At 42.6% G+C, this 27,538-nt stretch overlaps 1 protein-coding gene across 1 annotated transcript; it reads right to left on the bottom strand.

Annotated features, from left to right (window-relative positions):
* Positions 1 to 5,397: 5,397 nt before the first annotated feature.
* RAB32 (RAB32, member RAS oncogene family) lies at positions 5,398 to 26,353 on the bottom strand. Its single transcript, XM_081141414.1, has 3 exons — positions 25,987 to 26,353; positions 15,734 to 16,011; positions 5,398 to 10,954 (listed from the first exon to the last, which is right to left on the bottom strand). Exons 1-3 carry the CDS (start codon positions 26,234 to 26,236, stop codon positions 10,805 to 10,807), a joined length of 678 nt encoding a protein of 225 aa, XP_080997540.1. The 5' UTR covers positions 26,237 to 26,353; the 3' UTR covers positions 5,398 to 10,804.
* Between the last annotated feature and the right edge of the window lie 1,185 nt (positions 26,354 to 27,538).

The raw sequence follows: 27,538 nt of genomic DNA, 5'->3' as shown, positions 1-27,538 counted from the left end.
AGTTTCCAGAGCAGAGTATGTGGAGGGGAGAGTAGCTGAGGGGACATCCTCGGAAGGTAGGTCCTCAGTGTCAGCTGAGTACTGAGATGCACACGTGTATGTGTGCTAGGAAATGCTCTGAGGCCACAGAAAGAACCACATGAAGGGGTTCAAAGGAGCAATTTCTCTGAGCTCACATGGGCCTGTTCTCACCAGCATGACTGGAAAAATCTCCTAATTCACAGGAAATGGGGTATGGAGTTTTGCCCCCTCAGTAGTGGTGAAAATCTCATCCTAGACTAAATGTTTCACTGGTCCCATTGGACAGACCTTAAACACAGGACCTGAACTGAGCAAACCATTTCCAAGTAAGTCAACAGCTCCCCTGAACATACCTTAAGAATATTTATAAAAATATCCAGCACCCAACAGGTAAAACTCAAAATAAATGGTAAACAATACAAATTGTTAGTCATAAAAAGAAGTAGAAAAATACATCCCAATTGAAAATGACTCAGGAAAACCATGGATGGCAGAATTAGCGCACAGGGCATTAAAATAGTTATAACTGTATGCCATGAGTTTAAGAAGCCAGGACAAAGATTGAATGTGTTAAGCTCATTTTAAGAACATCTAAAACTGCAAATACAATGTCAATGTTGAAAAAATACCCTACATGGGAATAATGGTAGATAAGACATTGCAGAACAAGTTAACAAATTTGAAGACACAGCAATAGCAACAATTTAAAAGGAAATGGAGAAAAAAAGGCTTAGAAAAAAAGGACAGAGTATCTGGGAGCTATGGAACAACTGCAGATGGACTAATATATGTGCTGTTGGAGTCCCTGAACAGCAGGGAAGGTGGGCGGGTAGGAGAAGATACAGAAAAGTAATGATTGAAATTTTTCCAAATTTTGTAAGAGCTATAAATCCCAGAAACTCAATAGACCCCGAGCCCAATAAGCGTGGAAAAAAACAAAACTATACACAAGGACATTCATGATCAAATTGATTAAAATCACAGTTAAAGGGAAAATCTTAAAATGGAATTTCAGGGCTGACCCCCAAGTGATGAGGAGTCTGTCACTGGTGATAGATGGAGCCTTGACAGCCCTGACATGAAATTGCAGTGCTGCTGTTCAACTTTGACCTGTGGGAAACTAGGACCTAGTATTAGTGGAAGAGGGTGCATGACACATATATGTCAGGCCTGTGGCAGTTTTGGGGAAACAGTAATTATAAAGAAACTGGAAGTCTGTTGCCATCTTAAAATAATGAACTATAGTTATAATAACTTTTAACGACCTGTTAAATTTACCACCTAAGCCATTTCTGGGTCAGTTTCAGTCAATTTATAGTTTCCCCTCCTAATGGGAAATATTTTTCTGCTTATTTGACACACGTTTTAAATTAGCTACAAGACATTGTGAATTTTACCTTATATGTTGCTAGCATCATATACTATGAAAAATAATACCTGTTTCATTTGTAGCTTTAACTTAACTGTATTTATGTGGAGGTTTAATTTATCTGGAGATTTAATTTTATGCTTTGGATATTCCTAAGTGCATCAATAAGTTTTGGTTCCTGCCCCTGAAGAACTCATAGTCTTGTGGAGCAAACGGAAACTAGAACCGATACAAAACAATGCAACGATTTCTATAGAAAAGATGTGAATCAAGCACTATGGAAGCCCCACGTAAGGGTATCCAAGGGGATGACCTCAGCATGCTTGACTGGTTAGGATAATTAAGTTATTCTCTCTCACCTTAATTTCTAGTAATTCTTTACATCTATGAAGCTCGTTCAATTTTCCACACACTTATACCTCATGTACATCTTATGCATGTTATTTATACAAAAAAGTTACCATTTATACATGTATCCTAGTGTTTAAAAGTGCAGAAAGTAAAATTAATCAAAAGTATGGTACAGGGGAAAGGTTTAAAATATTCTTTTATTATAAGAATATTAATTCTGGAATTATAAAAGGTAAAGACAAGTTAAAAAAAAAAAAATCCCTAATCCCATCTTCCAGAAATAACCTCTGATAATATTTTGATGTACAGAGCCTTCTCATCATGTGCACAACAATTTTATAAAATTGAGATTATAGTATTTGATTTTTTTAGTTAGCTTTGCTGCCAATATTTAAAATCACTTAATGACTTTTAATAGGTCATCATTTCAATATTCTTAACCATTGTCTTGTTGTTGGACATTTAGTTTATTTCTTATATTTAATTAATATGAAAGCCAACTGATGAAATACAGTGCAGTAGAGATTCACAGAAATGGGGAATAGGAGGCCTGGACTCTAGGGACGCTCTGAGGGGCTTAGGAGAAGTCATTTCACCTCTCTGAGTTCCAGTTTCCTCACTTAGAAAATTGTCAGGCTGAACTAGATGAAGTTTCAGATCCCACTGAATGCTAACGCAGACAGACACCAGCACTCCCAGGAGTAAAAATCACTTCGTGTGTCAGCCCGTTCTCACCTCTCTACACTTCTGCAGTGTAGACAATATTGCATTTCTCTGAATTACCATAATAGCATTTTAATTACTTTCCCCTAGCTTTTGCCCTCCTCACACCTCAATACCCACCCATGCCTATTTTCAACAAAGCATCCATAAAGATTGCTCTAAAGCCTAAATCTGATTATGTCACTTCCCTGTCCCAAATCTAATTGCTTCCATCTGACTCAGAACGAATGCAGTGTTCCTCAGAGGGGCTAACAAAACGGAACTGCCATCCACTGAAATGAGAAAAACTTTGGAGCAGTAGATTTGGGGAGAAAATGAGGAGTTCAGGTTTGAACACGCTCAATTTGAGTTGCCTATTAGAAACACAAGGAGGGAGTTCACAGAAGCAGCCAGATATGCTATGCGAGTCTGGACTTCAGGGGACTGGTTTGAATTAGAGATAGAAATTTTGGGTCATCCTCATGAGATGAATTCCCTGAATTACTTTACCCATCCCATAAAAATATTTTTTAATATTACTGAAATGCATAGGTCAGAAAATAATTAAGAAGAATTTATGCTTGAGTCTTCCAGCAAAAAAAGGTACCCCGGTTATTATTTTTAAGTCAATCTGTGCTGCTTAGATGAAATTTCACTTTAGAGCAATCTCTTTTATTGCTTTAGGTGATTTTTCTAGCTTATGAAAAACATTGCTCTACTGTTCTCCTTCTACACAGAGCAACTGTTGACTTCAGTGAAATTTGTATCAGCAAGGAGTGAGGTTTCACACGCAAGCTGGGATGGTCTTAATGACCCTGTTTAACCTACAGTTAATTTTACAGAGAAAGGAAAAAACAGAACTTCAAAAGGCAAAATGAGTTCCCAAAGTCATTCAGCTAGTACACTTATTATTTACTCACTACAGCAAATATTTACTGAGTCCTAGGTGCTGGGTGAATGTTCAAAGGGTTGAAGATAAAACAGTCAACAGTAAAAGTAGATTCTCTTGCATGGAATTTACACTATGATGCATAATTAATAAGTGCCATGAAGAAAAATGAATCAGGATAAGGCTGGGTGATAGGTAATTTATTGTTCAAGTTGGGGCAGTTTTTAGAATAAAAGGAGTTGAAAGCTGAATACCAGGTTAGCAGGCATAAGCTGGGGTGGGGGACGTCTAGCCTGGGCTAATGAAAATGTAAAGTCACCCAGATAAATTGGATCGGGGGTGCTGAGGGGGTGAGGCAGGGTTGTTTCCTATAGATGGTCAAGAGTAAGGTGATATGGTGACATCTGAGGAGAGACCTGAAGACACGGAAGGAAGGATGTATGCATGTATTTGGAGTAGACAGCTGCAGGCAAAAGAAACAATGAAAAGTCTCTGAGGAGGGAAGCATTTGGAGAAACAGCACTGAGGTCAGTGTGGTTGCCAGAGAGGAAACAAGGGGAAGAACTCGTAGGCAGCGAGGCAGGATGACATGGGAATTTTTAGGCTATTAAAATTATTTAGGTTTACTATGCTTGATAAAAGAAGCCATTTGTTAGCTATGAAACAAAGAGTGACATCATCTAACTTTCATTTTAATAATAATAACCCGACTGCCCTATTGACTACATATTGAGTTGGGGGTAGGGATTAAAAACAATGCCAGCAAGAGGAGGTGCTCAGTAATAAAATCTAACGAAAGCTGTACACAGCTTGTACCTGATTTAAAATTTATAAGTGAAACAGTGGCCGTTACTCTCAAAAGTCTGTTGGTGGCACACTTAGTGCCAGAGTGATATAGCTGTGCCCATTGGGTCACAGTATGATCTTATTTGGCCAAGTTGTCCAACTTACCGCCCAGGCTGATCAACGTAGTCCCAGTTCTACCATCAGATACTTGGCTGTGGACCCACAAAAATGGTAGCTACACAAAGGCAACAACTTCCCACAGAGCTCGCCATGATCTTCTTGGCTGGATGTGCTTGTTTCTCAGAATTCCCTGCAAGCTCTAACTTGTATACCTGCACCAACACTATAGGCAGACCCATTTGTGACTTTTTCTGATTTTTCCACAACCTATCCATTCCATCTACTCTCACTTTTGTGTGAGGTCTAATTTCTATAATAAATTCTTTATTCCAACAACACTCATGTTAGTTCTGCTTCCGAGTAACCCTTGGTTACGCTAATTCTTGGCACCTCCTCTGCATTTGGATCTGATTTAAATAAAGATCCTCAACTCTGAGTCTGATGTCATCGTTGAAATAAAACTTTTGGGAGTTCTGGAATGAGAATGATTATATTTTTCATGTGAAGAGAATAAAAATGATTTGTGGCCAAAGGGAAGACTGTGGTAGATTGCAAAAAGGCCTCAACTACCTACCACCCCTGTAGCAGTACTTCTTTCCAATGTGACCTTTCCTTCTTCTCATTAAAGGTGGAGTCTATTTCTTCCCCCTTTAAGTATGTTCTTGGCCATGAGACTTTCTCTGGCTACCGGGACATTAGCAAACATGAACCAAGCAGAGGACTGGAAAGTGAAAGCATATTGGAGCTTGTTTTCTCTTGCTGACTTTGTAACCCAGCTGCCATGCCGATGACTCTGAAACACACAAGGCCAAGCCATGCCTGTCATTCCAGTTGACAACGGGGTAACCACCAAGTATACAAGTGAGGCCATTCGAGGTCATCCAGTTCCAATAAACTGGCTAGAGCAGTGTCATTTTATGGCTCTAATTTACGTAGATGCTTATTATGAAGCAAAAACAAACCAATACAAATATCGGGTGTTGAGAGGAGGCCAAGCAGCAGCAACTCTAAGTCACTGATGATGAGAAATGACTCTGAAAAACGATTTGGCAGTTTCTCATGAAGTTAAACACACACCTACCTTAATATCCAGCAACTCCAGAATTAGGTATTTACCTAAGAGAAATGAAAACATGTGCCCACACAAATATTTGTACAGGAAAGTACACAGTAGCTTTATTGATAATAGCAAAGATTGGAAATAACCTAAATGCCCATCAATAGGAGAGTAAGCAAAATGTGGTAACTTCAGTAACATCATTCAGAAATAAAAAGGAATGAACTATAGATACATATATGGATAAATCATAAAAACATTAGGGTTAGTGAATGAAGCAAAATATCAGAGTATTTACTATGTGATTCCATGTATACGAAGTTCCAGGAGAAATACATAAGGAAATAGAAACAAGGGAGTAATGGCACAGTTAGCCCCCTTTATCCATAAAGGATACTTTCCAAGTGGATGCCAAAGTGGAGAGGTTCTGAGGAGGCCATTAGATTGCAGGCACAATTGTTGATATAGGTTAAATTTACTAATTTTCTATTTCATCTGCCATCTGTAACACCTAACTTAGAACACAAGTTAACACATATCTTTATGTAAGATGATTATTTTCTTATCAATTATTGCTGCATAAAAAAACAGCCAAAGTGCAATAGCTCCAAACAATCATTTTATGACTCCTCGTGGTTCTGCGTGTCTATTGGGATCATCTGGGAAGACCTAGCCTGGAGACGTCACCTGGGGCCACAGTGACTGAGTGACTCTATTGGGCTGAAACATCAAGATGGCCCACTCACATGGCTGACATTTGATGCTGGCAGCTCAGCTGGGCATGTTGACCACAGCTCCTCGCATGGTCCCTCCTGTCACCGAGGCTTTTTGCAGGATGGCAACTAGGCTCAGAGAGGCAGAGTTTTAGGAGTGAGTGTTCCCAGAGGGCAGAAGCAGAACCTGCCTGTCAGTCCTCTGAAGGGCTAAGTCTTGAACTCTCATGGTGTCACTTCTGCCACCATCTATGGCTCATGCAGTCACAGGGCCAGACTAGATTCCGAGTGTGGAGGAAATAAAACCCAGCTCTCCAAGGAGAGAGTTACAAAGAAATCGTGGCCATCTTTAATCCACCAAGTCTTTTGTCATAAATAAAGCTATGGGTGACATAAAAATCTTCTGGGGGAAAAGCTATATGTCTTCCAGTTCTTCAGTGTTTATCTCAATGATATGCTAGTTATACGGCAAATAATGCCACATTTATAATCAGATTGTAAGTCCACATTCTATGTTCTTCTATGTTAGGGGCATTCTTACTTCTTTCTGTCGATACAACTTCAAGGGCACAACTTTAGCAAACACATTCGCTCCTTCATGATAGGTTTTTCCCCCGTTTACTTGTGTGAAATTCAAGTCAGAGCTGCCAGAATGTCTTTCACATCACAAAGCAAGATCTCTCTACCACTAGGTCATGTTTCCCCTCTCCCACCATCAGCTGCATTTCATGCTGAGCATTAAATGTGAACCCAGAAGACCTCTTTTGTTATTTATTCTGAATTTCTAGCCTCTGCATGGTAAAATTATAACTGTGTGGGAAGCAATTTCTGTTCAGTTCAAGGATCTGTTAAAGTCATTGAAGTAACTTGCCCATAGCAACGGAAAGAAGCCGCAGTGTCACACTTGCAGTTAACACCGAGCTCTGCAAGTTGCACAGATAGAACTTCCTTTTCTCTCACAGAGTTGAGCAGTTCAAGTGCCAGAGCGGGTATGATCCTATATGAGCAAATTCAATATACAAAGTTAAACACCTAAATTTGGAATTTAGTGTTTTCTCTATCATTAGCATTTCTTTCTTATTGGAAGTTCATTTTTAAATACCATCAAACATGTTACTGTGTTTTGTGTAGAAGAATTTACTTAATATAATCATGTAGAGGTAAGCTTTTGATTCAGACTCTGTTATCTACAGCTTAGTTTCTCTATACGGTGTCTTTGTGCTAGTTATTTTCCAGATGTCCTGTAATTTTCGGTTCAGTTTTCTCCTTGGCCTGAGATGTCTGTCCAGGTTAGTTTTGATTTAGTTGGTTTGTATTCCTTCTACTGTTTTTTGATCTTACTGCTTTGTGATGAATGTTGTCAACTCGGGTTCTTTCAAAATTTAAGGTTTCTCTATGGCTAGTCCATGGCGACTTTTGTGATTAACTTTACCATGGTCGCTGGAAAATAAGATTTTGGGGAGGAGGAGTGAATGTGTTTGCAGAGGATCTATCTTATGTTATTTCGTATGTGATTGAGAAAGTTTCAACACAAGTCTTATACTACATTTTTCTCCCGAATACTTCCTAGAATTGGCTGTATGTTGGTGGTTTGTGCAACAACATTTGTAACTGTTAAATTCTCTCTGTGGATTCCTCTCTTTGTGGTAGCACGCTCTGTTTCACACTTGGTGCTTTTTGCCTTGCGTTTACCTTGTTTGAATTTGTGCCTTTTGGGGCCTGTTTGCATTGCTCTAAATTCTGAGCATACCAATCGTTAGAGCTGCATTGTCCATTCTCCCTTCTGTTTCCTGATTTTAAAAACATTTCCATTTCTTTTTGTAATTTTTTATCCTATACCGTTTCCCATTTCTGATGGAAGTAGAGAGTCACCGTTCAACGCCACAGTCATGATCGCTCAGGGAATAGCTGATTGATGTGAAAAGGGAAGAGGCGTTCGGAGTGCGTTTGGCGGCAGCCACCGCGGGGACAGCGCTCACCCAGCAGGGAGAGGCCCCCACGCTCCCTCCCGGGAACCACGCTCAGCATCTGGGCATCGAGCCCCATCATCGCTCTAAACTGTTCTGTGAGCATCTTGCTTTATCTCGATTCGTTTTGTGCATTCCTGCTTTTTCTACCTGTTAGTGTTATGTTAGGTTTTATGTGTTACTTAGGATGGCCTGGTAGGTTAATTTTTGGGTTTGGCTCAAAAGATTTTCCATAGAAATTAGTGGTAATTGCCTCTTCGCTTCCCACCTTTTCGGCTCAGGAAAGTCAGGACCGCCCTGCCTCCTGTATAGGAACACGCAGGCCTCTAGGGCAGGCTGGGCAGTAGGAAGATTGAAGGATAGTGGGTCTGGAGTGGGAAATGCTAATGGGCTTGTAGGGCAATAGCAGATGGTATTCAGGTGACATTTTGGAGGCAGTGGATTGAATTACTAACATGAACATAGCTCCAGCAGTTGTTTTGAATGCAACTCTAACTCACATCACCCACATTTCTTCCATTTCTATACACACCATACGCACACCGCTAGGAGAATCAGAAGGAAGAGTGGTGGCTTTGTATATTCATCTTTGAAAACAAAATCCTGTGTAAAAGAAATGGGTAGTTCATATCATTTCACATGCACATAAAGCCTGTTCCTTAAGTTGCACAACTGTCCGTTCTTGAACACTGGCTAGAGTGAGCAATAACAAAACACTCACCCCAGGCAAATGTAGAGGGACATTTTTAACCCTGAGCTGAATAATTCCAGCTATTAATCTTAGGAGAATTAACTGATTTAGCAAGTGAACTAAGACTTGTAAGATCCAAAAAGGGCAAAATCTAGGTGATGTTATTAAACGTAGTAAAAAAGAAAGAGAATTCAAAGTGGTTTTTCTCATAGACAAGTATGGTGATTACCAGAGGGAAAGGGGGCCGGGGGGAGGTAGCAGAGGGTAAAGGGGGATAGATGGTGATGGAAAGAGACTTGACTTGTGGTGGTGAACACACAATACAATATACAGATGTTGTTTTATAGAATTGTACCCCTGAATCCTATATAATTTTATTAACCAATGTCACTCTAATAAATTCAATAAAAAATCATGAGGAAATTTGGGGGGTTATGGATATATGCATTATCTTAAGTGGTTTCATGGGTGTATACATATAGGAAACTTGCCACATTTGTAAATAAGGGCAGTTTATTTACTGTATGTCAAATATACCTCAATAAAGCTGTTTAAGAAAAAAAAACAAGGCCAAATGTTACCTGTTAAGAACTCCAAAGAGTTGACTGTAAAGAAAAGGCCAATAAATAAATGAGAAAAAATGTGGTTTTTATATTTTAAAAGTATTATGTTCCAAATTGGAACACTCCTTTTGATTTCAGTGACAGTTCAGGGAATATACTGATAGGTGTAAAATGAACTGGACCATACAAATATAACCCTTACCTAAAAAGCTCAAGTCTGCTTTCACTAACATCCACAATTCTAGCCCTTACTTGAGGTCTTTGCAATTTATCTTTCTGAATGGTTCACACAGCCTTTGATTTTTAACACACATTTTATATAAACGTTACTATAACATTTATAACCCGTCTCCTCCCCACCTTTTCTGAGTGTATTTAATTTGAAACTTGTAGATTCTTTCTCTTTGATATGTATGTAGTTTTAAAAGCTAAATAAGCCTCTGCCAGCTTTCTCAAGGATACATGTCCAAAAAGGTCAAAGAGTTTAATTTACTTAAATATGTAACATAGAAACATATTTGTGATCCCCCCTCCCCCCAAAGCTTAGTTTTAATGAGAAGAGTGAGCTCCATTTGTGGACAACGGCTACCAGTTATTCTCAGGACACACTTGAGCAAATGCAATTCTGTGCTAGGTGTGGTTTTTTTTTCTGCTATTAAATGCATGGATCTTTCCTATGTAAATTCATAACGTATAAGATAGCTTGGACAATTCCTCATTTCCATTAGCTTTGGATTATGTCACAAACATCTTTAACTATTCCTTTGAAAGAGATAAGCTGAACTCCTCACATGATATCATTCAGTTCCTTAATAATAAAAGGAAAAGTGAGCTAAGTTTTCTAAGGCGTGAAAGTATACCCTATATTACCTTTGTAGAACTACATTCATTCAAAACAAAGGTTTCAGTCAAAATATTTATTCTGTTCTTAATTGGGTCGAATGGTAATACAAACATTGTGAGCCAGGCTTCCGTTTCTCATTTATTATACTTTAAATGCCCCAAACTTTATATAAAACCACACATGACCTAGCTTCTTTCACAAGTCACACTACAGAATCTCGGTTCTGTTCGTTTGTGCTTTGAAATAAATTCTCTCCTTGACCATGACTATTGTAGATTTGAAAACACTAGGTCCAGTTAGAAGTTTTGAGAGAAAAACAGCATTGAACAGAAACTTCAAGCCTCTGTGGCTAAGTCTAAAAGCCTCCCTCAAAAGTGAAGCTGGAGCACAAGAATACAGACTTGAACAATCCCTGTGCGGCTGCTGGGAGAGTTTTATTGCCACCCCGGTGCTCACACTAAGAGCTCCAACTTGGAACTCCTGCCAAACCCTGAGCCCCGTCATCTCCCAAGGCACTGAAGGTAAACACTGTCCTGAATATGATGGCGGCAGCAGGGGCCTGACACCCCGCTCAGCTGAGGCTGCCGGGGAGCCACCGTCTCCTGGGAAGGCACAGCCCTGGGAAGGGCCACAGGGCAGCGCAGCGCCCTCGATCCGTCTCGGGGGGTTGCTCCAAGTGGAGGAATGAGGTCAGGCGGCCCCTCGCGAGCAGGAGCGAGGCCCGCAGCCGGTCAGCAGCACTGGGACCTGCTCTCGGCGGGCAGGGCCTCCTGGTGCAGCGTGACCTTGTCCGTGTCGCGGTCTTCGCTAGCAGAGCTCTGCTGGTTCACGAGAATGCTGTCCACCAGGAACCGCGCCGCCTCATCGATGTTGATGTTGTCCTGTGGAGCAGAAAGAAGGAACAGGGTCAGCTCCGAGGGCTGGTTCTTAGAGCGAGGCACGGGGACTGTCCACGGGAACTAGGAAAACCCCCCGGAGGGGGCACCGCAGGCCACCGCTGTGGTCTCCTCCAGCTCTCGAGTGTCTGCCGAGAGCCCAGTGCGGCCGAGCAGTGTGGCTCTGGACCCCTCTTCTTTTTACAAAGGATCTCCTTTTGGATGTTCCTCTTTGAAACCTTTGGCCACTGAGTTTCAAGGAACTGTCCTGATGGTTGCAAATAAATCTTCACCTCAGGGCTGCCACTCACATAAACAGAAGCATTGAAATGAACAATATCCCTGCTCTTGAACATCTAATTCTCGCATTCAGGGGACGTATGAAAAAAATGTCAAAGGGCTCACACCGCATTAAAATAGGACAAATGCACCACGTTGCTCCCCCGCTCTGAGTGGTGCCGGCTTCACACAGGAAAGAATTCGAGACACGAGGTGAAGGTGGAAAAGCAGGTTTTACAGAGCAGAGAGGACAAGCAGGAAAAGCCACTCCATAGAGCAGGGCCTCCCTCGCCAGGGAAGGAACAGAGACTCCAACCATCTCTGCAGGTTGAGCTTCTACCTGTTTGAAATTTCTATGAAGAGTTGGTGGTTCGGGGAAATAGGCAGTGGGAAAAGTTGGGGTTAATATTAACCATTACAAGGTGTATGCTGTGGCCTGTTCTCCTTTTGGGGGCGGGCAAACGGTACGGCCTGGGCGAGGAGTTACTGCCCATCTTTGCAGGAGTTTGCTTTGTCCACAGGCTCCTCCTGGTCCGCTTGCCTCTCCGGTCAGCCCAGTTCCTTGGCAGGCAGCATGTGGCAGGCTCCTGACTTAACTTTGTTTGACTTTAGTTGATTTGTATAGTTCTCAGGCCCCTTTCCTATATTACTAGTACAAGTTATTACTTTTAGTTGTCACATGTAAATTAACCTGAAACAGTGTTGTAGGTGTGATGTCCATTAAGACTATCCTAAGGAGTCACTAAAATCACATTTGTGTAACAGATTTATAAGTTGTCATCAAATACACAATAAGTAACACACAGCAAAATCTGTGACTTTTAAAATGCTTAACTTAATATTTATAAATAATTTTACTGAAAAAAGCATTGTAATAATAGTAAAAATTCCTATACACCCTTCATCCATATTCCTCAAATGTTAACATCTTAGATAACTGGGGTACAACTTCTAAATTGGGAAATTAGATAGTAGTCGTGTCAGCATCAATCTATCAACCTTATTCAAATTACACTGATTGTCTCAACATCTTATTTCCGATCCAGGTGAGCAGCTTAATTTCGTGGTCCTGTCTCCTGTCTCCTTTAATCTGGAACAGTTCCTCAGTCTCCTTACTTCCATGAACTTGACATTGGTGGAGAGTAGTGGCCAGAGAATATCCCTTCAACTGGGTCTGCTTGACGCTTCCTTGTCATTCAACCCAAGTTGTGCATTTCGGACAGGACTAAGGCACGAGTGATGTGTTGTTTTCAGTGTGTGAGGCCCACTTGCTTAAAGTCCTATCTGCCAGGCTTCTCCACTGGAAAAGTTACTCTTCTTCCCTCTGTACTTAGCAAGTAGGATATGTAAATATTCTATTTTTCATCATACTTTTCCTATTAACTTTAGCCTCAACCAATTCTGCCCTAAAGCAAGTATTGCTATGGTGTTTACTGGCGATTTTCCATTTCCATCGTTCCTTCTACATTTATTAACTGTAATTTTACTGTTAGGAAGAGTGTTCTCTTCTCTCCTACTTATTTATTCATTTGCTTATTTGTATCATGGATTATTATTTTATTCTCTGGATTAAATCGGTTACAGTATTGTTTACTTTGTTGCTCAAATTGTCTTAGATTTGGGAGCTCCTAGAAGTAGTGTCTTTTTGATATGTCTCCATTACACTTTCTGGCACCGCAAAATATCTCAGGCATGTCTTTACTGTTATGTCCCACAATCCTGAAATCAGTCATTTCTCCAGGAATCCCCAGCTCTTTTTACTGGAAAAGAGGAGTATTTAAAATGACTGAGGCCTCGGTACACTCACTGGTTCTGTAGTGTCACCGCTTCTCAGCCCTCTCAGCACACACCCAGTAAACACACGTGTGCATCCACACACATACCCAGTATCTATGTCTGTGCTTACCTCTCTGTTTATACATATGCAGTATGTGCATGTATGTATGTGTACACGCACATAAACACAGAAACATACACAGAGTATATATATGTATGTATATAACATTTCGTCCACACTGATCTCTCCGACTCCAACCCAACACCGCGAGGCTCATTTTCGCCTCTCCCTCATTTGTCATACTTTTCTCACACAGTGAGACACCTGCAAGACCTGTGCTATTTAGTAAAGTATCTTTTCCAGCATCAACAGGAGCTTCTTTAACTCCGCTCGTAAGACAAGTATTAAGTTTTAATTAAAAGTATTAGTCTTTGAATGGCCAAAGGTCACTCAGTTCCCACCATCCCCAGTATACCAAGTAACTATAATGTTCTCTAACTGCATTTAGTAGCAATTGATTAAGAACAAAAAATTCCATTTTCAAGTGTAATTAGTCACACATTTTCATATTGGGAGGGCATTAGTCACCATGGGCATGAGAAGATGAAATTCATGAATTCGAAAGTGTCTTTTGGCTCTGTTCCTATTAGAATTCAGATCACTGGAATTCAAGCAGAAATCAGATTGGAAGGTAGCTGCTGCTCAGCTCAGATATGGGTGTTAGCGACATTTGGATAGAACTTCAAGCCTTGACTACAATTTTTAACCTACATTTTACATTACTGTTACTCCCTTGGAACACTCCTGGTTTACTACTTAGGAAATTCCGCAGAAGGTGTTCCTCATACCCCTGTAGGAAAGCACAGAACTTACCTGAAACTTACTCTTAACCAGTGTTTTCCCCCTCTCCCCTCTATGTGACGCTATCTATAAATACAGGGGTGGCAAAAGGGGATTTACAGTTCTTCATATGGAAAAAGTACAGTATTTAATAAATAATAAAGCAAGAATAACCTCTGCATTTCACGTACGCCCAACTGGAAACCCACTTTTGCCCACCCCTGTATAACAAAGCTGATGGCGTATGCAGTCTCAAACAACAGGCCACAGGACACAATTGTGTACAAATCTTCCATCTAGATTCTGCAGACAAGTTTGGATTTATTATTTGACGATGAATTCAAGTAAAACCCAAATAGGAAAGTTTATCTGCAATACATGCATCTCCTCCAGCAAACCTCACGCTGTATTAAACATTTACATATATTGTCATCTTTTTTCCAACAGTCAGGACGTAAGCAAACCAGCTGACAAGGGGGACAGGGCATGTCTTCTAGAACAAGTCCCTCTACGAGTAGCCTTCCCTCCTGTGATTTCTTACTTCCTGTCTGGCCAAGTGCTCACGCAGCATCTTCTCTGGGCTTCACTTCTCTCTGCCACTACTTTCTATATATTAACTAAATTTTAAGATGCTAGAATATATCTGATTAAACAGATAGTCTTTAGCTGGGCAGTAAACACTTCTGCCTCCAGTAGACACTATTTTCCCCAGTGACTCCATCATCAGTCAACACTTTCAGGGCAGCCTTTTTGTGCAGTCTCTCACACTTTTGCTTTTATTATTCTGATCATAAGTGGCACCAAATAATCTTCCACTTTTAGGGTGGGCATCTGGTAAAGCTAAAAGCAACCTGGTAGTGTGTAGGTGACCAGGAGGAACAAGGCTTTTTAAAAAATATATAAACAAGAAATTCACAGAAGGCACACTGAACCTTGGAACTGTGCTGGGATTACACCAAATTTATGGTTTTGAGTTTGTCATCACAGAATTTCTCCAATACTTCCTCATTCTTACATAGTCTGATTGCTATTTGACCTCTAAAGTGAAACTTCTAACACACATAAACAAGCACCCTCCACCCTCCAATATTTTGTGCTTGTGATTTTCAGCTTTGCTTTCTCGCATATCTAGGCTATCTAGATTTTCAACAGCCAACTTGTGTGTGTGTTTTAAATTTTATTTATTGGTTTTAGAGGGAGAGAGAGAGAGAGATCGATTATTGCTCTACTTATTTATGCCTTCATTGGTTGATTCTTGTATGTGCCCTGACCTGGGATTGAACCCACAACCTCAGTCTACTGAGACAACGCTCTAACCAACTGAGCCACCCAGCACCTTCCCATAATGAGTCAAAGACAAGTTCTCACTCTACTATTCATGAAGAAGCATGCCAAAGATATTGAAAATTTCCTCTTAATCAAGTTCTTTCATACTGTTAATATAAAACTCTTCAAACATCACCCAAGTACATCTTCTCTCTGGCCCTTTCAATACCTCATTAGCCTTGCATGTGAACTACATCGTCACCAGGGACATGGCCTTATGTCTTGTTAAGCCTTCTGGAAAAATAAAAAATGCTTGTGCTTCACCCCATAAATGCAAGGCGCATGAGGCTTCATGTAAAGACCCAAACTTACAGCAAATGGCATTTGTTACTTGCTCTAAATAGCAGCTCATTTTTCTTTTAATGTGAAATCTGTCCTTCTATTCACCTCCCCACCAACCAATTTTGAAAGCATGGCTGCTGTTGACTGAAAGAAGCTGTAACATATCCATGCTATGCTGCACTTTTCACTAGACTTCCAACAGCCACTCACATAAATCCATCTAAACACTTTATATTTACAAGCTAACAGCAGAGCAGATACACAGGCAAAGAAGATCTCACCTTTGCGGAGGTCTCAAACCATCCAGTGAAGCCATGCTCTTTGCAGAACTGGTCCATCTGGGAAAGATTCTGGCCACCTTCCTTTTTCTGGTCACATTTATTAGCTAAGAGAACAGCAGGAATAGGGCTGCCACTGGGAAGTTGGACTTTACTATCCAGATCACTTTTCCATTTTAGGACGGCCTCAAACGTGGACACTCTTGACATGTCAAAAACAACAAAAGCCCCAACAGCTTCCTTATAGTAGACTCGGGTCATGTTGCCGAACCGCTCCTGCCCTAGAAATAAACATAATAAGAGGTTAAACACTCCTAGTTTAGACAGGGTCTCTATTTAGATATAGCCCCTTTGACCCTAAGAATAATGCTATAAACACGTATCTCCCATTCCATAGCAACATCAACTGGTGAGATTAAGGACATACACACAGAGCTGACTCACAAGCAGAAGGGGCTGCTCATGTGGTCTGAGTACAGAAGTGACTAGTTTTTGTTCTGCACGCAAACAACACATTCCCCATCACCATCAAGATGACAGTACTTACAGCTACAGAGTCCGTGATTTTCCTCTCCTCTTGGTCTTAGGCTCTAAGAGAAGAGAGGTACTAAGGGAAAAAAGAAAGCAGGGAGCAGAGGAAGAAGAGATAAGAACAGAAGAAAATGAAGCTTGCAGGAAGAAGATAAGTGTGGTGGGGTAAACGCTAGCCAAAAAGATTAGGACTGGGCACGAGATAAAGGAGCTCATGACCCTAACACATCTCCCCTTCACAGCCCCACCTGCTTTTGACTTGACCTGCAAGACTGCTCTCTTCTTAGGAGACACACGCAAACCTGCTATTTTAGAACAAAAAGTGGCACCATGGTGGTGCTTTTTTAAAAAAGGGTTAATTACAGAGATCTTCAAATATTGTACTTTAAAAATAATTTAAGAGGTTAAAAACTTTGGGGGGAAAAATCTACTCTTTAACATATCATATAGAACTTTGCAGAGCATGCTCTGACTATCTGATATCAAACAGTTCTTGGAAGTAGGAGGGATCCTTATCTTCATCTGACAGATGCAAAAACACGCGAAGAGCGGCCTGCCCAGGATACAGTAGCAATGACCAAAGAAGATGGGACTCGGGCTGGGGCCTCCTGGCTCCCACACACCTGTGGACATATGACGCCAGCCATTCTGAACTACGTTGCAGCTGCCTTGACTTTTAAAGCTCATACCTTCCACCCATCAAGTTAGTGAGGACAGGGCTGAGGAAACATGAGTGGTAATCAGGACTAATCTAAGATGTATAACTCTGACCAATGTGAAACACACTACGATAGGACATTTTCCTTTTAAAACACATGATGAGCCCAGCTGGCGTGGCTCAGTGGTTGAGCACCGACCTAGGATCCAGGAGATTGCGGTTCGATTCCCGGTCAGGGCACATGCCCGGGTTGGGGGCTCCATCCCCGGTGTGGGGCATGCAGGAGGCAGCTGGTCAACGACTCTCTCATCATTGATGTTTCTCTCTCTCTCTCCCTCTCCCTCCCTCTCTCTGAAATCAATAAAGATATCTGAAAACAAAAAACAACAACACATGATGAAAAACACGCTTTATCTACATCTTATTAACAGCAACAATGCAAAACTACCCCCAAATTAATATATTTCTCCTTCAAATTCTACTATGCCATCATACAGTTTTAGATATTGCTTAATGGAATAATGAAAAAAATAAAATAATCAGGTTTAGTCCAAAAAATCTGTATTATTGTGGGATTCTACTTTCCACAAATACACAGTTGAAATGCAGGGAATTGCTGCCCTGCAGAACGCTCCTGGGCTGCGTCCCATGACAGGAGAGGCCCGGGTGGAGAAGGAAGTCGCAGTTATTAACTACAAAGACAGTTGTGTAAGTTTTTTTGCGTGTCGTGTATGTTACGAGTGAAAGCTTACAGCAACATGGAAACTCAGCAGGACCCGGGAGACCTTCCTCTTAATTGGGCTGCAGTAGTTCAGAGGCGGGAGGACCCTTAAGCAGCACCACCTTCTCTGACCAGTCCTGTGGCCATTTCTTGCTGGAGAGGGAAGAGCACTTCCACACTTTCTGACAAAACACTGACGTGGGCAATATTATAACTGGAAGACAACCACCCATATTATCTGGTCTAACATCTCTTATTTTATAGATGAGAAACCCCAGGGAAATAAAACTCCTCAAATTTCCTAGGCGGACTGGTTATCGAATGTGCTGTCTGATTTGTTAGCCAAATATTTTCTAGGGTACACACGGCTCCATATGTCCCTGTGTTTCCAAACAGATCCAAGGCAGTAAGTGCCATTAGCCTAGAGACACTTTCCCTTAGGATAGCACAGCCCCACTACAGAAGTCAAGTCCTTGTTCTCTGTCCCCTAGGGCTTTACCACGGCAGCCAAGGGAAATGTCCCTCTGCTGCGTAGTGAGTGGGCCTTTTTCATCCGCATTGCTGGGGGCACATTGCCAGCATATTCCAAAGGACTCTAAATTGTTTTATCTTTTAAAAAGATGAGCTACTTCCTTCTCTGGAAGAGGGAGCCTTTGTTGTAACTACACAGCTTGGCACTGAGAAAAGAGAAAAAGAGCACAGTGCTAGTCACCTAAGGTTCAAACCTATTTAAAGACGCACAACTTACACACCCAGATGGATGACCCCTAAGGTACACATGTTGGCAAAAGGATTCAAATGCTTATCTAATATTTGGGAGTAACCAACACTGATAACTTTGAAAAGGTGTTGAGACAACGTAAGAAATATATTTCCAGAAATATATATTCCAATTAAGGGCGGGGGCACTAAATACTTTGCCTTATCTCTTTATAGCTAATGCAAATTTCCAACAGGATAGGTTTCCCCTCATGAAATGGAAAGTCCTGCGTTCTGAACCGTTGTCAGAAACACAGGCCAAAGATGTTCCCTCTTACGATTTTAATCACTGGTTTTCTTTAGTTTGTTAATGTTTCTCTCAATATTTTATGTTCATGCCCCCATTTGATAAATAATCTAAATGTTTCTTAATGTTGTTTGAAATTTCACCATGACAAACAAATTAACGCAAAAGGACAATTGGTGTTAAGTTTTCCAAGTAGAAGTGCTGCCCTTTCCCAGCCACTGAGAATCACTGAGCCACGTCCTCTTGCTCAAGGTGACTAGATGAAACATGGTTTCTAGTTACCATGTAAAATCCCTCACAAAAGCCCTTAGATCTCACTGTGCACTTGAGATGAAGCTCTTCTAAGAAGCTGGTGTGGCTGGTGGCTGACAGATCCAGACCCACTGAAAATTCAAGTTGAGTCATTAGTTCTAAAAGGAAAAGTTTGTGTCCGTTAAAAACGCTTACAGCTTGATATAGGTAATACTATGACGTCGTAGCGCGTCTTGGGTTTTACATGTAAGAGGCTATAATTTGTAGCCACCTGGGTTTTGCTATTTTTAGGCACCAAGTTCATGACTCACTGTACTAGTACCTTATCAAGCTGTTATAAACTTGCCCCAGCATTACACTTTAGTGTTTAATATGCTAGAGTTATAGACATTGTTGAAAGCAAAGCAGTTTCTTAAAGAACTACCGTAATAGTAACCAATAGAGCAATGGAAGTGAGAACAGACTGTACTACTACGTGCACATTCCTCCCATCCTCTTACTGGCTCACACAATTTTCCATAAAATGAGTGTATTATTCTCAGTAAAAGTTTGGAAGACAATGCATCGAATCAGCACCATCTGAGTTTAGATAGGCACTGAATTTCACAGTTTACTACTGTACTCCTAAGAAGGTAAAAGGAGTCACATGATATTACACAATTCCGTTCCTTTCTCTGATTTTCTTTTTTATCATATGTAAAGTGAGAGGGAGATAATATAACAATGGAACCTTTGATGTCAGCAATATCTGGATCCATGCCCTATCTCTGCAAGTCAATGACGGGACAACTGTCCTCAACTTTAGTACCAATCAGATCACCCATGGGGCTTGATAAATTGCAAATTTCCTGACCCCACCTCGGGGAATTCTAATTTGCTAAGTATGGAGGATTGCTGGTTGCCTACTCCAATATCCCTTCGCAGAATTTTACATGGAGAAGCAATGTAACCAATTATTTTTAAAAGGCCTAGATTTCCTAGCTGGCCTTGCAGTAAGGCATGTACATTTGATTGGACCACAAAGACATGGAATATGGTCAAGGAATAGCTGAATGGTGAAATGTCAGCTTCAGTCCACGAAAACTTTATGGTTCTGCTCAGCAGCCTTGGATGGCCCAACCACACACTTACTAGGTGAGAGAATTGATTTCTCTCTTGATAAATCAAGATGGATGGTGATGTTTGTCAGACGAAGCCAAGTTTGTTGACACAATTTGATGCTAAAGAATCTTCATTTTAAGCACCTCGCATGAGTCTGATGGAGGAGGCACCATGTTAATTGCAGTAAAAAAACAATATATTTTGCTTAGTTTCAAGGAGCAATAAAAAAGTCACTGCAGAAGATGCTTAAGGCAAATATCTGAATAGAAGCAAATGTAAAGAAGAAGGAAGAAGCGAATGTAAGGTCATCTATCAGAAAGACCAACAGAGATCCTTAAACTAACCCCCTGCTGTCCATTTATTTTTATGTAGTTCATCTCTCTCAAAATAGTGAAGAAATTACAGATTCATAGTTCCCCTAATTGCAAAAAGTCAAAAAGCTTTTTTGAAAATATAGTTGAATAAAATTCTAAAGCACCTTTTTTCTTGAACTTGTATGTCTTCCAGGAATCTCCCTACATTTATGTCTTCACTTTTTTCACCAGCCAAGAGAAGATCTCTACAACCGTAATACAACTTAAATCTGACCTACCCACTCTCTGTTAGGTAGGACAACTAGGGATCGCCCTATAGCCCAGAGCCCCCTGACATTTTCCAACTATTCAAATTTAAGTTTGCCCCGCTTGTCCATTGTCTATGCTGCCTTGCCCATTCCTTCCTGCAAAAACCACAATCAAGACTCTTGCCCATGCTTCCCCCCTCCCTCCCTCGCCCCCCCAGCCATTCTGCCACCCGACCAACCCCAATGTTTCCCCACGAGGCCCGGCATGGTGCGGCCTGCTCCCTCCTCTTGAGAACTGTAAATAACAAACTATATTTTCAATGGCAATGGTCTCCTGATGTGTCAACCCCATCATACCTGAATAAAAACAAAGTCCTGGGAACATTTTAAAATACAATAAGAATCACTGAAATTTCCATAATGAAAGGTTAAGAAAATTGAAAGACCGGGATAACACATACACGATGGATGAAAGTTTTCCTAAAATATATTTGAAAATAACACTGCGTCTCTAGCCTAATGCATCATTTACAGGTTTAATCAGTGATGTCACAGAGATGTCACAGAGTAGACCAGGCAAGCATCTGTAATTATCACCTTGCTTTTCCTGGGTGTGTTCTGCAACCATATACCATCAAACAGCTTTGTTATAGTCAAAAAAGTCCAAAAGACAGTTCGGAAACAGTCTTTCAAAATGCACACACATAAAAATGATGGAGCCAAACAAAGAGTGTCTACCTTGGAAGTACTGTGCGTCATAATTAAGACAAGTATAATAACTGAAAATTCTGGATTGATAACATAATGAGATGACAATTATTACAACTCATATAAAATATGAGTCATACGATCTAATATAAGGATGATCAGAACATTTGCAAATTTAGACAAGGGTTTATACTATTGTTTTGATACCAGTGAACCCAAAATTCGCTGTACTATTAATAGCTTATTGTTTTCAGATTTGAGTCATGTTTTCAGATTTGAGTCATGAGACCTGTCTCTGTATAGTGCCATTGATTACCTGTTTTCTTGGTCAGTTTCTTACACCTCACTGTATGTAGATTATGGGATCTCTAAAAGTTTATAATTCAATTCAAACAATAGAATAATTAGGCAAATGGTGGGGAGCAAAGTCAAGTTTTAGTATTTCTTATCAGTAGCCCACTGTCTCTACCGCTAACCTGAGCATCTTTTTGCTTGGGTTAATTAAGGCAACTAAGAATGGTAACATTCAAATTAAAAAAAGAGGGGAGGCAACAGGCATATCATTGTCAGGGAATTCCAATATATGTAACACAAATATGTTATCATGCCGACCACCCTCCCTGTGAATGCACAGTCCAGATGGGGCACCAAAAGGTGTCCCAGGACCCCAAAATTAAGGAAGATTGAAAGAAGTAAAATGGGGTACTAGGCTTTCCTTATAATTCAGCAAAGCAACTGAGCACGAGTAAGACTGAGGATGGCAAGACTGTACGGGAGTCAGATGTAATAGAGAGTTTAAAAATCCCTATAAATCCCCAGCTATTAAGTAACTGGTCACCAATAAGCCCTAGGAAAGCTACTGTAGTATTCACTGTTTAAGACAGTCTACAAATAACTACATAAACTAAGCCCTCAAAGCACTGCTTCTTCCCATGGAGAGAGACTTGAACATTAATAATCCCTGGCTGATGGATACTTTGAAGGTCAAGAAAAAATCAGAGGTAATATCCCAGATTCTTGCTCATGAAGGGTTAGAACATAAGACAAGAAGAAACCGCTAGGTACAGTAACTGGCAATACGCAAATGGGACAAGAAAATCGGGGTCAACATTCTAAGGTAGGATGGAAATAAAAAAACAACACTGACTCTAAGTAAGGTTTATATTATTTAAAATGTCCTCCAAGCAGGCGCTTTATCCTTTGGTGAATAATAGTTACATGGACTTCAGAGCAGGCTGCTTCTGATTTGTTCTGTGGACCCAAAGGAGTGTTACTCAGATTTTTATAAAGAAATTTTAATCCTAGAAACGTGAAGGGTGGCAGAATAGGCCACCCCCCAAGGATTGGCATAAGGATTATTTTGAACTAAAGGCCTCTTTTTGTTCAGCCTAGTATAAAAGTATTTATGTTTTGCCACTTGGGTCTTCACTTCCTTATGAGGTCTCTTGCGTCATGTAAAACTTATATTAAGTAAATTTCTGCTGTTAACCTATCTTACATTAATTTAATTTTCAGGCCCAGCTGAAAACTCTGAGGGTAGAGATTCAAATTTGCCTCTCCTACAAACGCAAATCACTTCAATGAATACATGAAGAGTAAACTATATTAGTTCTACATGGACAAACTTTTTTTAAAATAAAGATTTAGCTTGGACCAGCCATTCAACCTACATGGAAAATTCTAACATTGCTAATAAGCTTATAATAAGTAGTAAGCCAAATACTACTTTCACTTACAATACATAATAAATGAAAATCAAAGGCATCTCTTGCTACATCTTAATTTAGTATGCATTTATTAAACTCTCTTTAAAATCTTACCAGGGACTTCAAAATTTTAGTATATTTCAGTATGTGTTGAGCAGCAGTCTCATAGCAGGTATGAATTAAGGGACAGCAACTGCCTAACACAAAAATTGTATTGACCTGCAACGGTATTCTAAAGCCACATTCACTTGATGCAACAAGAAAGGATAAGAAAGGCCTCTACCCAAGATTCACTATTTTTCTTAACTTGAAGGCTGTAGCTTAAATTGCTTGGCCACATTTACAAAAAACATTTGGACAACTCCTGCCTGTCACACTTGCCAAAACTCTCAAGTACAGAGATTGGATATAATCTCTTTGCCACCTTTCCCATTTCTAAATCAACAACAGAAAACTCGCTAGTAATAACACCACACCTTAAGTTAGTCATATCAAGTGGCCAGCTCTCCCTACTATTTTGCAATTAAGGAATATTTCTATCCTTTGAGATTCAAGTATGACTCAGCTTTGTTACTGCATAAGGCAAATATGTCCAGCCACAGGGAACTTTTTGGAGTGGCCTTGGATTTGCCTTCATTACATCATTGCTACTCAATTCCAATGGTATGAGCTCGGATTCACTAGTAGCTCAAATACCCAAATCAAACATAGTTAATGATGTAGCACTTTAAACCTTAAGTTAAAGCCAAGTTATTTTTGTCTCTCAGTTTCCTTATATATTAAGACTCTATCTCTGAAAACTTTATTTATAAGGTCACCTTAATAATTTCCAAATGCCTCATAAATTTACATCAATCTTGTTAATTTCTGGTGTGTATGGGCTGAATGGTCTCTAACATCCAAGAATCCCTTCGGGAGATCTTTTAAGTTCTGCTTTCCTTACTGGCAAATGTCAAGTTTTTTGGCGTTTTTTTGTTTTTGTTTTTGTGTTGTTGTGATATTCCATGTGGGCTGATATGTACCAGAATCCGATGAAGACTGACTATGTCCCCTTCCTGGCTGTGTAGGCCTGTCCAAGAAGAATGAAAAAGGAAGAGGTGATACCCAGGCGAAAACTCTTACTGATGTTTTTGCTTCCCCAAGTCTCCAAATATCAGCAATTGCCCTTGAAGCTTCTTAAAAACACAACTGTGCCATAAAAAGCTTTTATTTACCTGCAGTGGGCCCCTCCATAACTTAATAGCTGAATTCTACATTACTTTAAATGAAGAGTAATGCAGAGTCAACACCCTCCTGGGCAGGGGTTTAAAATCATCTTCATGGAAATCCACAGCTACACCGAAGAGTCCCAGAGAATGGTCATCCCCATGGTAAGGCAACTGTTAGAATCATGACTTTGCCATAAAGCAGCACTTTGCCTTCCAGTTCTACGAAACAGCAGGAAGTGTTTCGACAGAAGCCCCTGCTTCAAAAGATGACTTTTCAAACGAACTTTTGGTTTTCTAAAACCAAAAAAAAAAAAAAAAAGCTGAGCCCAAGACTGACTATCTCCCTTTCTCTGAGGGACTGATGTACATAAACTTATTCTCATATCTGAGGTAGGGAAGTCTGTTCTTGAGTAAATGAGTATCTAGGTTATAATTTTTCGATACCTTCTCATATGTAATAAGCTTTGGATGAAAAGCACTACCTAGAGCTCACAGACCTGTGCCCCCACAGCCCCCGCCACTACCAGCTGGGTGCCCGCACCTTCTATGGCTTCATTTTTTGCGTCTGTAGGAAAAAGGATGGTCTCTCCAACCCTGAACATGCCCCGGCCCAATGCCCAGCTTCCTAATGAGGATCATCATTGAACGGGCTAACTCTGGGTACCGCTTCCACGTTTAAACTCTCCAAAAGTTAACACCTTTTTTCATGACCCCATCACCCAGAGTTCAAGTTTTCACAAATGAGCGCAAGGAGAATGCAACCTCCTCAAAGAAGGGTATTGTGCTCTAAAATGAGGCTGAGAGCAAGCAAGGCCCGGAGCACATGCGGGAGCAGGGCAGGAGTGGGGCTGGACAGACGGACAGAAAACTGCAAGAGCAGCTCTCCCACCACATCTTCCCCTGGACGGCCTGGAATGAGGCCAGGATCTGCAGAGCGGAGATTCACTCGCACGCACGCATGCACTCACACACACACTCACACACATACACACACACATACACACTCACACACACTCACACATATATACACACTCACACTCACACACACACTCACATATACACACTCACACATTCACACACACACACATATACACACATACATGCACTCACACACACACTCACACATACGCACCCCCACACTCTCATACACACACTCACACGCACACACTCACACGTGCACACACTCTCACACGCACATACACACACTCACACATATACACACTCACACACACTCACACACACACGCACACACTCACACGTGCACACACTCACACACACACACACACACACTCACACGTGCGGGGTCCCAGGGAGGTGATGAAAACCGTTCGGAAAGAGGAGCCTGGCTCCTAGTGGGGGTGTCACAGCTGGAAGCGCAGCCGGGAAAGTCACCGCGCTTCCCGCCCGCGAGCGGGGCAGCGGTCGAGCCCCTGGGAGCCGCCGCCCTCGCGCCGCGCCGCGGGGTCCGGAGCGGGGCCGCAGTGGGAGCTCCCGGGAGGCCCCTGGGTCTCCCCCGCGGGCCGCGCCGGGCGGGGGTGGGGGCTCGGGTCCGGCGCCCGCGGGCTCCGCAGAAGCCTCCCCGCGGTTATTTATTGACGCTTTTCTCTCCGTGCGGCTGTTAAGTTCCCCACCTGCTGCGCCTTCCCGGTCCGATGCCCCGGGGCCCGCCCACGCCCCCGCCGCGCCCCGGCGATTCCCGGGCGCGGACCCCCGCGGGCCGAGGCAGGGGAGCCCGAGGCGGCGCGTGGCCCCGGCGCCGGCCGTTGGGGAGCCGGGGGTCGCCCCTCGCCGGCCCCCGCTTACCCGCGATGTCCCACAGCTGCAGGCGCACCAGCGTCCTGCGGTCCCAGCGCAGCACCTTGAGCGCGAAGTCCACCCCGATGGTGGCGCGGTAGTGCTGCGAGAAGAGCTGGTGCACGTAGCGCTTGATGATGCTGGTCTTGCCCACGCCCAGCTCGCCGATGACCAGCACCTTGAAGAGGTGCTCGCGGGTCTCGGGCGCCGCGGCCACGGCCGCCCCCGGGCCCGGGTCCCCGGCCCCGCCGCCCGCCATGCGCGCGCCCGGCCCCGGCTGCCGAAACTCGCCGAGCCGCGCCCGCGACGCCGCCTGACGGTCACAGGACCCGGAACCCGCCGCCCGCGGCCCGTGCGGGGCGGGACAGCGCCGGCGCCCGCCCGGCGGGGAGGTCTGGGCCCGGGGTGGGCGCCCCGGCCGCCCGCGCTCCGCCCGTCGAGGGGCAGGTCCTCCCCGGGCGCCTCCTCCTCGCGGGGCGGCGGGAGCCCGCGCGCCCCCTAGTGGCCCCGGGCCCGCGCCTAGGGCCGGACAGCCGGGCGGGTCGGGGCCAGCCCGACGCGGGGCCGAGGCCGCGGCCGCCCAGCCGGCTCCGCAAACCCGGGTCAGAGCGGGCGCGGGGGGCGCGGGGGGCGCGGGGGCGGCGCAGCCCGGAGCAAACCTCCTTCCCGGCTCCGCCAGCCCCGGACGGTTGACCCCTGGAGATCATTGCCTGAGCTTTACCCTAGACGGGGCCCACTTTATTCTTTTATGATTGAAAGGCTTTTGTTATTAAATGTACTGGGGCTGCATGGTTAGTAAAACTCTAAAGGCTTAAGTTTACAATTCTCTAATACATCACCTGGATATTGTATCGTGTTCACCATCCGAAGATCAGTCTCCTTCCTTCACCATTTTTCCTCCGTTTACCGTCTTTTGTCTGCCTGACCCCCCTTTTCTTCTGGTAATGACCACACCGTTGTCTGTCTATGAATTTGGGGGGAGGGTTTGCTTAGTTCCTTCACCTGTGTCAGCCAGCCCCTCAGCCCCCTCCCCTCTGACAGCCGGCAGTGTATCCCCTGTATCCATGAGTCTGTTTCTATTTTGTTTGTTTACTTGGTTCATTAGATCCCACATAGAGTGAAATCATATGGTGCTTGTCTTTCTCTTTCTCTGACTGGCCTCTTTCACTTAGCATAATTCCCTTCATGTGCATCCTTGCTCTCTGGAAAGGCAGGATTCCCTTCTTCTTTACAGCTGCATAGTATTCCGCGGGGTGAATGCCCCGCAGCTTCTTCACCCGCTCACCCACTGATGGGCCCTTAGGCTGCCTCCCGGATCCTGGCTATTGTAAGTAGCACCGCTGCCAACTCGCGGGCCCACTTTAGAAGAGGTGGAGAGAAAGGGCAGAACAACTCCGAACTTGGTAAAGGATGAATAACACTTTAGTGTTTAAACGAAGGAGCGCGTCTGAGGGAGAAGACGAAGGGTCTCTAACATGATATTTTACTTTTATATTAAGCCTTCAGCTGGTAGAAGCTCTGAGATCAGTCCTAGGAATTGATTGAAAAGTAGTAGGTAATA

Source organism: Miniopterus schreibersii, assembly GCF_964146895.1.
Source record: "Miniopterus schreibersii genome assembly, chromosome: 6".
Classification (NCBI taxonomy): domain Eukaryota; kingdom Metazoa; phylum Chordata; class Mammalia; order Chiroptera; family Miniopteridae; genus Miniopterus; species Miniopterus schreibersii.
This window is presented reverse-complemented; position numbering and strand designations above follow the sequence as displayed.

Bases quoted from the DNA above. Each gene is read 5' to 3' on its own strand.
- RAB32 (XM_081141414.1), bottom strand. From the start codon at position 26,236: ATGGCGGGCGGCGGGGCCGGGGACCCGGGCCCGGGGGCGGCCGTGGCC. The intron at 16,012-25,986 runs GTAAGCGGGGGC...GTTTATTTCTAG, and splicing joins GCAGCTGTGGGACATCGCGG to GGCAGGAGCGGTTCGGCAAC. The intron at 10,955-15,733 runs GTGAGATCTTCT...TCTGCTCCACAG, and splicing joins GGTTTGAGACCTCCGCAAAG to GACAACATCAACATCGATGA.